This window comes from Caretta caretta, chromosome 6 (assembly GCF_965140235.1).
Source record: "Caretta caretta isolate rCarCar2 chromosome 6, rCarCar1.hap1, whole genome shotgun sequence".
NCBI lineage: Eukaryota > Metazoa > Chordata > Testudines > Cheloniidae > Caretta > Caretta caretta.
Genome location: NC_134211.1, coordinates 1,064,925 through 1,075,253, shown reverse-complemented (window position 1 = coordinate 1,075,253; position 10,329 = coordinate 1,064,925). Strand labels below are relative to the sequence as shown.

General features: G+C 47.1%; 1 protein-coding gene across 1 annotated transcript; it reads left to right on the top strand.

Moving 5' to 3' along the window:
• Positions 1-1,069: 1,069 nt before the first annotated feature.
• Positions 1,070-8,345, top strand: LOC125638064 (uncharacterized). The gene is made up of 6 exons (XM_048853287.2): positions 1,070-1,822; positions 2,128-2,209; positions 3,493-3,516; positions 4,248-4,521; positions 4,717-4,867; positions 5,128-8,345. The coding sequence occupies exons 1-6, from the start codon at positions 1,280-1,282 to the stop codon at positions 5,533-5,535; spliced, it is 1,482 nt and encodes a 493-aa protein (XP_048709244.1). The 5' UTR covers positions 1,070-1,279; the 3' UTR covers positions 5,536-8,345.
• The last annotated feature ends 1,984 nt before the right edge of the window (positions 8,346-10,329 follow it).

Genomic DNA, 10,329 nt, shown 5'->3' with positions numbered 1-10,329 from the left:
GTTCTAAGGTGGCAGGAAGTGTTTGTATTGTAATCCTCTGTAATTGTATAAATCGTCAAACAGGAAAGAAGCATTAATTAATGTACAATGCCAGCTTCCTACAGAAGGTGTTAGGGTCTGCCCACCAAGAAGGCTCATTGAATGCGCCATTGTGAAACCTCAAAGAACAAAGACTTTGTTAATTGCATTCCACCCCACCCAGTGAAGAGAAGACCTGTACATGAACTCATCCCATCAGCCTGAACTCTGGGAGGAAGGGAATAAAAATCCCTGACAGTAAGAAACTGTGTCTTTTTGCTGCCTGGTCTCTGAGGGGCCAGGGTCACTAAGCATAAGCAAAAGATTTCCCAGTGCGTGGCAAGGGCTAGCCCTAAGGGATGTATAGAGCTTGCACATTGTAGAAGCTTCTGTCATCGTTTGGAACCTAAGGCTGTAACTCGTTTGTGTGTGTGTGTTACCTGCTTTAACCTTGTAAATAACTTCTCATTTCTTTTTCTTAGTAAATCTTTAGATAATTTATTATAGGATTTGCTACAAGTGGGTTGTCTTTGGTATAAGATTTAGGGTGCAATTGATCTGGGGTAAGTGATCGGTCTTTTGGGCTCGGGAGGAACCTGAATATTGTTGTGATTTTTGGTGTAAGGGACCATCTATCACAAAGGCAGGTGTGTGTAGGTGCAAGATAGATCAGAGTATCCAAAGGGACTGTCTGTCACTCTATCTTAAGGCTGGTATAGTGCCAGAGGAGTTTACACTTGATAACTAGTTGGCAAAATCTAAGTATAGAATTCACAACCAATTTTTGGTTTGTACCCTGCTTCTTAGCAGTCTGCCCTGAGGTTGGTGCTCATGCTCTTGAGCCGCTCCAGACAGCCTGCCAATATGAACTAGGGTTAGGTTCAAACAAGAATGAATTCAGGGCAGTCCACTGGCCTGTGTTATACAGGACTTTTCAGCAGATGATTACAGGGGTCCCTTCGGGTCTTAGAATCTATGAATCGGTGAGTCTGAAAGAAGTGGAATTTGTCTCCTAATGACTCATGTTTTTACTATTGTATTATTGTGGTGGCGTCATTTCCGGTAAGTCAGATGCCGAAGGTCTCTCTGGCAGAAATAACCAGCTGATTCCGCCTGCAAACAACACTCCCTTCCCCCATGCAGCTCAGCTATGAGCAGGAGAGGGGGTGTCTTTACAGGAAATGCAGAGCTGAACCACAAGAGTTTGTCAAGGGACTGAGGAGGGCTCAGCCCTGCCAGGAGCCATCTGTGCCTCGCAGGGATGGCGGGCAAGTACCAGAGTGAGGCAGGAGTGCCAAGAGAAATGGAAGAGGAACAGGCTGAGTTTCCTTCACATGTCCAGGAGTTACTGAAATGCTTCTTGGGGAACCATGTGTATCCCGAGCAAAAGGAACACCAGAGAAGAAAGCAGGAGTGCCAGCTGGTGCAAGCTCTGGTCAGCAGGATCATGGCTTCAGTGTGTAAGTGCAAGGTGGAGCTGTTCACGGGGGAAGCCATCCTAGTGGGCAGCCAAGCCCAGGACCTCCACGTCCAGACAGAGTCCAGCAGCAGCGACTACGACTTCCTGGTCCCCATCCATTACAACATGAACCTGATCCTTATGGGCAGCCTGTACAGCAAGCTGTACACCCCAAAAGGTCTTCTGCCTGTCTGGGACAGCCTGAAGCCCGAGGTGCCGGTGTACCGCTGGGGGAACAAGGTGGTGGTGGATTATAACAAGCTGATAATGAGAGATCTCTTGGAGAGGAAGACTGTAGACACGGACCTCACAGAGGAAGACATAAAAACAATAAATAAGCAGCAGGTAAATGAGATCATAGGGCATTCAAAAAGTCATTCCCGGCTAGCCCAGCTCTAGGATCTTCCCCCCGGCGCCCCCTCAGGTCTGCCAGTGCCCCTCGATCCTGATCTGCAGCCCCTGGCTAGCCCAGCCCGGGGCTTTCTGCCCCCACAGCTCTGCTGGCTTCCCTTAGTCTCCACCCACAGCCCCCAGTCTCTCAGCCCTGGACTCCCCACCACAGCTCTGCTGGTACCACTCAGTCCCAACCTGCAGCTTCCTCTTGATTTGGATTAAAGCATCTAAAGATGTCTTATTACATCCCTTTTCAGCAACAGATTTGGAAGAATGGCATTGATCCATTTCATGTAATGAAAACATTGTGGGACTGTGTCCAGGAAGCTCTGACTAAAGGTAAGTTTCTGTGTGAATATTAATTCATTATTACTGCATCAGTTAATTAAGGCCACAGGAAGATGATAAACACTGCCATAGAGTGTTTGTTTTGTTTTGCTTTCTTGGTTTTTTTCTATTAACTTTTAAGTTTTTTAAATATCTATATATATAAACAACAAACATAACAAACTATACGTAAACTTCTCGAGAGGCAATGTGCTTGGAGTCGGGCTCTCCAAGGTGGATGTGCACCCAGTGCCCTGGGATCATGGGGGTGTGGGGGTGGGTCGATACAGTGCACTGGAATTGTGGGGGGGGGGGGCGGGTAGATGCTCTCACTGCACTGAAATCTTCAGGGGAGGGGGTAGAGGCTCCCAGCACACCAGAGTCCTAGAGGTGAGCTGGGGTGGGTGGATGCGCCCGGCACAATAGACTCTGGGTCACCCGGTGTCCGGTTTACCTCCTGCCGCCCCACATCTGCTACATTAAAGAACCAGTTAGTACCTGGGATTTTCTCCCCATGAAGAGCCTTATACACTGTAATCAAGTCACCTCTTACTCTTTTTTTTTTTTTTTTTTTTGATAAAGTAAAGAGATTGAGCTCTTTCCAACCTCGTCTACACAGAAAAGTTAGGTGCATAGCTACGGCACTGAGGGGTCTGAATACTCCGTACCGCGAGTGCCGTAACTAGGGCGACCTAAACCCCAGCAGCTCGAGTGAGGAATATTTTTCAGGTTTATCTTTTTGCCGCCTGCTGAAAATTCATTCTTTAACTTCCCAAGTAGTTTGCCAAAGAGGTGCGACCTTAGTAAAGGCATAACACCACCTTGCACTGGGTAACCGTTGTGTTTTTATATCCATGTCCTGAGGATGTTCTTAATTCCATTTCCACTGGGCTTGTGTTGCTGTAGCTGCAGGCAATTCTTTGCCAAGCGCGACAGCCCTTTAATAATGGTAGAACAGCACCCATGCGAGCAGGGGTTGTAAGGATTTTCCTATACTGGGATAAAAATCATCCCCATAAGTGAAGTAGTTAAACAGTGGAACAGTCGAGAATGGAACAGGACTAACATCGTATTTCCAGTGTGTGTTGATTTCAGCACTTAAGACAACCCCGTAGCTGTAACTGTGAGTTGGCCAAGACTTGATTAATATAGGCACAAAGAAATTTGACTTCTTCCAACCCTGCAGGAATCTCATCATTTTCTTCCAGTTTTACCTTTGTGATCAACCTTCTATACAAGACTCTGAGTGTCATAGATTTTAACTAGCCCTTTTCTTCTCCCATCTCTGTTTTTAGAGAGAAGCCTTGCTACAGGAATTAGTAAGTAAAAGTTATATACATTAAGGGACTCTGTAAGTGGAGAAATTATAAGCATGAGGGAAATACAGAAGGGAAAACTGTTAAATTGCATAGGGTAAAATAGTAAATACATTGAAAAGGGGGCTATGGGTCGGGTTTGAGGGGCATGACAGAGCTGTGCGGGGTGGGAGAACTCCTGGCTGGGATAGTAGGGACTGCTGGTTGGGGTTCAGGGGCACAAGCAGAGCTGTGCGTTGGGGAAGCCCACAGCTGTAATAGCGGGGTCTATGGGTCAGGGCATCGGCAGAGCTGGGGGGCATAAAGTGGGAAGCCCAGGGCTGGAGTTCAGGATTAAGGGGCACCAGCAGAGCTGTATGGTGAGAAATTTTTCACTGTTCCTTCATAATCTCTCTCACATATTGGAGTTCCCAGAGTTAGGGATTGGGAGTCAGGATTCCTGGTTTCTATTCTCAGTTCTTCCACTAACTCACCGTGTGCCCATGGAGATGAAGTTAGTTACACAATGTCAAAGAGACACAGAAATAGAATCCAGGAATGCTGGCTGCCAGCCCCCACTGCTCTCACCGCTAGACCCTGCTCCCCTCCCAGAGCTGGGAGAGAACCCAGGAGTCCTGGGATCTTGGCCCTCATTCCCTTAACCTTTGCTCTTCCATCATCTCAGATCTGCAAAGCTTTGACCTATGTCAACTGTTTGCTTTTAACTCCCACTCCTCTGTCTTGCCTTCTCCAAGGAAACATTAAACTGGAGAACACTGTGGGTATTACACCAGTTAGTCCAGCTGTGCAGCTCAGTGCAGAGGTGAATGGCCGACCTGTGTCTATAGACCTGGTGCCCACCATCCGGAATAAAGTGGACATGTCCATGGATTGGCCGCAGCAGGATCTCAGGTGGCTTTCCAACTGGTGGGACCGGGAGCAGGGCGCTGAGCAGAGAAAACCCACCTGGAATATCATGGAAATTTACAAAACTGGGACCGATCTGGTGGCCAAGAATTCATACTGGAGGTAAAAATGCAAATCTCATTTGTTCCAGCAGAAGGCAACAGAAATGTACACCGAGCAGGGCTCATCCCCTCCAGCAGGGGGCGCAGGGACACACACACACACACACACACACACAGAGTGTAGGTTTGGGATGGGGGTCTGTCTGACCCTGTACTCCCATTCAGCCCTGCCCCATTTCCCTCCACCCCACTCCAGGCTGACCTTCTCCCTGGCTGAGACCCAGCTCCTCAAGGACATTGACACCGATGGTGGGTGCAGGCTGAAGGTGTTGCGGATGCTGAAGCAAATCAATATGGAAAAGTGGGTACCGCGCTACGGCAAAGTCCTGACCTCCTACCACCTGAAGGTAACTCAAACTGGGGAGCCAGGGTAGGAGGGGGTGGAAAATGGGTGATAGGAGCATCCTCGGATATAGGGGAGAAAGATCTAGAAGGCTAGAGGGGGGGTCGGGGGGGGCTGGGAGCCAGGATTCCTCAGTTCTCTCCCCAGCTCTGGGAGGGGAGGGGGTTAGGGGAGGGGGGCCAGGAGCCAGGACTCCTGGGTTCTAGCCCTTGTTGTGGGAGGGTAGCAGTCTCTAGTGGTTAGAGTTGCATATTTCTTTTGCAGATGGTTCTTTTTTGGGCTTCCCACCTCAACCCAGAGACAGAGAACTGGGCCATGGAGCTGGATGCTCTGGGGACCCTGCTGAAGGTGCTGGAGTTCAGCCTGGAGAAGAAACAGCTGCCCAGCTACTTCCTGCCTTCGATGAATTTCTTCGACTGGCACCGGAGTGAGGAAGAGAATTCCCTGAAAAACCGGGTGCTGGAGGTGCTCAGACTGGAGGTGAGGCTGATGAGATGCAGCCCAGAACAGTACCTCCAGCTGAGCTGCGACCTGGCCAAGCCCCAAGGCCCGGGACCCTTCATCCAACGGGCGCGGGAGCTGGATGAGTTTAGAAGGAAGCATCAGAAAGACTTTGAAGAGTTCAAAAACCTGAAGATATCTTCTGACAGAAGCATCAACAGGGAGTTGTGAGCAACCTCTGCTCCCAACGTAGATATTTGGGCTTCTGTCTGAACTGACATACCCCAATGGATCTGAAATTGCTCTGGATTTACACTCGGGGAACGGATACTTTACTTCAAAACCTTGAGATATGGAACAATAAATAGTGTCAGGTTCTTTTCATAGGTCTTCTGGGTTTTGTGAGAGTAGGGCTCACATGGGGTGACTCTGGCATGACCCCAGCATAACTGAGATCAGAATCCAGCCCTGATCTCATTGCAATCAGGGGTGACTCCAGATTGACCCTGGGGGGCTGAGATCAGAATCTGGCCTTGCCTTCATTGCAGGCAGGTGGTGACTCCAGATAGACCTGGGGGAGCTGAGATCGGACCCCACTGCAGTCCGTGGATATAAGAAGATCCAATGGCTGGAAGTTGAAGCTGGACAGGTTTAGACTTGAAATAAAGTGCAAATTGTTAACAAGTGATGGTAATTAACTATTGGAACAACTTAGAGAGTCATAGATTCTAAGGCCAGAAAGCTTCATTGTGATCATGTATTCTGACCTCCTGTATAACATGGGCCAAAATAATTCCTGGAGCAGATCTTTTAGAAAAACATTCAGTCTTGATTTTAAAATTGTCAGTGGGGGAGAATGACCCGTGGTAAATTGTTCCGATGGCTAATTAGCCTCACCATTAAAAATCAATGCCTTAGTCCCTGTGTGAATTTGTCTTGCTTCAACTTCCACCCTTTGGCTCATGTTAGACCTTTCTCGGCTACACTGAAGAGCTGATTATTAAATATTTTTTTCCATGTAGCTACTTATAGACTGGGATCAAGTCACCCCTTAACCTTCTCCTTGTGAAGCTAAATAGACTGATCTCTTTGAGTCTGTCACTCTACGGATTTTCTATTTCTTTAATCATTCTCGTGGCTCTTCTCTGAACCCTCTCCAATTTATCAATATCCTTTTTGAATGGTGGGCACCAGAACTGGGCACAGGATTCCAGCAGCGATCACTCCAGGGCCAAATAGAGAGATAAAATGACCTCTCTGCTCCTACATGAGATTCCCTTGTTTATGCCCAGATTCCCAGGATCTTTTGGCCACCGTGTTGCTCTGGGAGCTCCTGTTCAGCTGATTGTCAACCACAACTCCCAAATTTATTAAGTCACTGCTTCCCAGGATAGAGTGCCCCAGCCTGTAAGTATGGCCTGCATTCTTTGTTCCCAGAGACATGCATTACATTTCGCTGTATTAAAATGCAGGGTTGGCTTAAGTCCAGTTTACCAAGTGATCTAGATCACTCTGAATCAGTGCCCTGTCCTCCTCATTGTTTTCCACTCCCCTAATTTTTTGTGTCATCTGCAAACTTGATCAGTGATGATTTTATGTTTTCTTCTAGGTCATTTATAAAGATGTTAAATAGCATAGGGCTAAGAACCGTCCCTGCGGGACCCCACTGGAAACGATTCGTTTGATGACGATTCCCCATTTGCAGTTACATTTTCAGACCGATTAGTTAGCTAGTTTTTAATCCATTTAATGTGTTCCATGATGATTTTATATCGTTCCACTTTTGTCATCAAAATGTTGCCCGGTACCAAGTCAAACGCCTTACAGAAGCCAGACTATTACATTTATCAGTCAATTTGTAATCTCATCAAAAAAAGATATCAGACTAGTTTGACAGGGTCTTTCTTCCATAAACCCATGTTGCTTTGCATTAATTACATTCTCTTCTTTTAGTTTTTCATTAACCGAGTCCCGTATCAGCCACTCCATTATCTTGCTCAGGATTGATGTCAGGCTGACAGGCCTCAACTTACCCAGCCCATCCTGTTTACTCTTTTTAAAAATGGGCACAACATTAGCTTTCTTCCGGTCTTCTGGAACTTCCCCAGTGCTCCAAGATTTACTGATAATCAGCATTTAACAGTCCAGTGAGCTCCTCAGCCAGCTCCTTTAAGACTCTTGGATGCAAGTTATCTGGACCTGCTGATTTAAAAATGTCTGACTTTGGTAGCTTCTGTTTAATATCCTCCAGAGATACTAATGGAATGGAAAGAGTTCTCATCACCATTTGCTTTAGTTAATACAGACAAATATAATTGGGATTATAGAAGAAATCAATATGCATAAGTATAAGACAGTTGAATCAATGGATCATATACTACAAAACAGTGTCATAAGGTATAATATGAAAATTGGAGACTCACTGGTCATGAATGTTTTTGGGTGATGTATGTACGGGTTGTGTATAAAGAACTATGTACGTGTGCTAGAAATATGTTGTTTTGGAGGCTGTTGATAAACAAGCCTGTCCTAGACAAAGGAACGTGGATTTACCTGTCTGCCTTGCTTGATCACAGGCAGAGGACAGTGAAAGTGCATTGACATGTAACGTCAAGCTCACAAGTGGCGGAAGAAACAGCTTGGTGACACAGTAGGGGACACTCTGGAGTCTGAATCCCAGGAGGGCTTCCTGGCTTTTCAAGCAGACCGTGAACTCTGGGAAATATAAGGAGAGCAACAAGACATTTTAGTTATCCCTCACTTAGGGAACAGCACCCTCTAGTTCTGTGAACGCTGGATCCTCCTGCCAGATGGGCTGGCGATGCTGGTAGCTTGATGTACTTGAGAAAGCTGTTTAGCAAGTTACAATCTTTGCCTGAAGTTAGTCTGAGACACTAGAAAGCTTTTTTATTTCTAACCGTTTCCTGTTTCTCTTCTCTCTGCTTAGTATCACCAATAAGTAGCCGCCCGCAAAAGAACCTGTCATCTGTGACAAGTGCAGGTTGTACCCCCATAAATAATCTCGTAAGTGTAATAACTGATCATGCAGCACACCGAACTCTCTGTTCTGTATTAGCAAACTTCTTAGCTTCACTATTAACCGTCTCAGGGCTGTGTTATGAAGTGTGAGACCTCAGCTACACTAACAGGCTCTTGGGAGGCAGTGAACTTAATGGTTTCTGTGAGTGTCCAATGGGAGGGCGAGAGTCTCTGGGGAGCTCTGGGCTTCGCTGCATGTTACCGGCAAGGCAAGGTTTGGGCTGGCAGAGTCTTGAGGAGTTTTTTGGGGCTGGCTGACAGGCTGGGGTGGCCGGGAGCGGACACAGTTTAAGCACCAGCAAAGCGCTCTCTCTTGCTGTGGCAGAGGGCTCACTGGTTGAGGGTTCTGGGCTCCCTGAGGAGAGCATCGCTCCCGTTGTCCTGTGTCTTTGTTCCTGGTGGTCCCAACGACAGCTTGGATAATCACATCTTTTAAACACCTTTTCCTATTTCACCCAGACGTGTCCAGGATCACAGCTGCTGCATTTTCAGCCCGTCCAGTGCCCTTAACCGTGCCCATTTGAACATAGCAGAGTCTAAAAACTGTTTAATTTATTTCCCCCTACTTGCTGTTGCAGCTTCAAGAACTTCCTTTGTTTTTCCTGGAAGCACGCTTAGCAAATCAATGATATTTTACCCCAAACTACCCCCCCTTCAAGATCAGGTCAGGGATCAAGTTCCTAGCAATGTTCAGCTAGTCTCGGAGGTGCCCTGCGCTGTCATTTGGACCTCTAGGGCTACCCCGAGACATCAGCACCATTGCTCTCAGGAGGCAGCAGGCCCACTTGTTCTGGTGTTACCCTGTCCTGCAGCTCTGTTGTCTCATTCTCTTGTATTTGTTGCCTGTCTGAGACCCTCACAGGCAAGACGGCTGCTTTGATGCTCCTTATCTCCCTCCTTCCCTGGGATTTGGAGGTGTTGCCTATTCTTCTGTAGTATGTCTCCATCTGGGGTGACAGCCTCAAATGACCCCAGGGCAACCACTGCATCATTGTGAAGTGGAGGCAGCTCCTGGGATCCCAAATCATACTGAGTTTTTTGTTCTGCCTTGTCTGTCTCTTTATAGATCCGCAAGTCATAGAATCATAGAATATCAGGGTTGAAAGGGACCTCAGGAGGTCATCTAGTCATCAAGTCCCCAGTGTCTTGCTGATGTCTGTGTCTGACAGTGAAAGCATTTTTCTTCTCCATTTTCTGTTGAACAGAATGGCAGCAGGGGACACGCCCTGGGGGCCAGTCTGTAATTTCATAGGGCTAAATACAGATCAGAGTCTGACTCGGCAGTCCTTTTCAGTAGAGGCTTTAGACTTTTGACACTGTTCTCCACCACCCCGTTCGATGGGGGATAGCATGAACAGGGGTTCTCACAACAAAGTTTTTGGTGGCCCCCGAGTGCGGCCACCAGATCTTGCAAGTGGCCGCTCTGACAATTTTTCCTAAAATACTTAATTAATTTTAGGAAAAACAAATAAATATGCACATGCACGTGTCCAAATTACTGTAGTTTATTTAGGTAGTTTTTTTTTTTTGAAGACTCAATAATAAAAATCGTGTCTCTATTCTTTACTGGACCTAAACAGAATAGAAACACAAATAAGTTGCTTTACATATTTTTCTTTTTTTTGGTAGGGTTTTTTTTTTTTTTTTTTTTATAGATTTGCTAGCTAGTAAATCTGCCACTGTGAAAAGTGAGATTTGTCTATTTGTTAATATCACTTTCCACAGCAAATTTACTCAGCCCTGGCAAGCTGGGAGCCAAATTAAGCCCCAGATGGGGAGGTGGGTAGGGAGGCGGAGAGGACCATGGGGGACAGAGCCTGCCACCACATGGCCAGAGCCTGCCGCGCCCCCCCAGGGCTGAAGCCCAATGCCCGAGCCCCACCGCCCCGGGAAGGTGGGGAACTCACACTGGTCACTTGCTCCTACAGTGTTTGTGGCTCCAGACAGGGCAGGCACCACTGCTCCCCCCCCCTGCACCCCGTCACC

What these genes read in the sequence shown, in the direction of transcription:
- LOC125638064 (XM_048853287.2), top strand. Translation starts at nt 1,280, where the DNA reads ATGGCGGGCAAGTACCAGAGTGAGGCAGGAGTGCCAAGAGAAATGGAA. An exon ending in AAGCCTTGCTACAGGAATTA is followed by an intron (nt 3,517 to 4,247) that starts GTAAGTAAAAGT and finishes GCCTTCTCCAAG; the next exon opens with GAAACATTAAACTGGAGAAC. An exon ending in GCCAAGAATTCATACTGGAG is followed by an intron (nt 4,522 to 4,716) that starts GTAAAAATGCAA and finishes ACCCCACTCCAG; the next exon opens with GCTGACCTTCTCCCTGGCTG.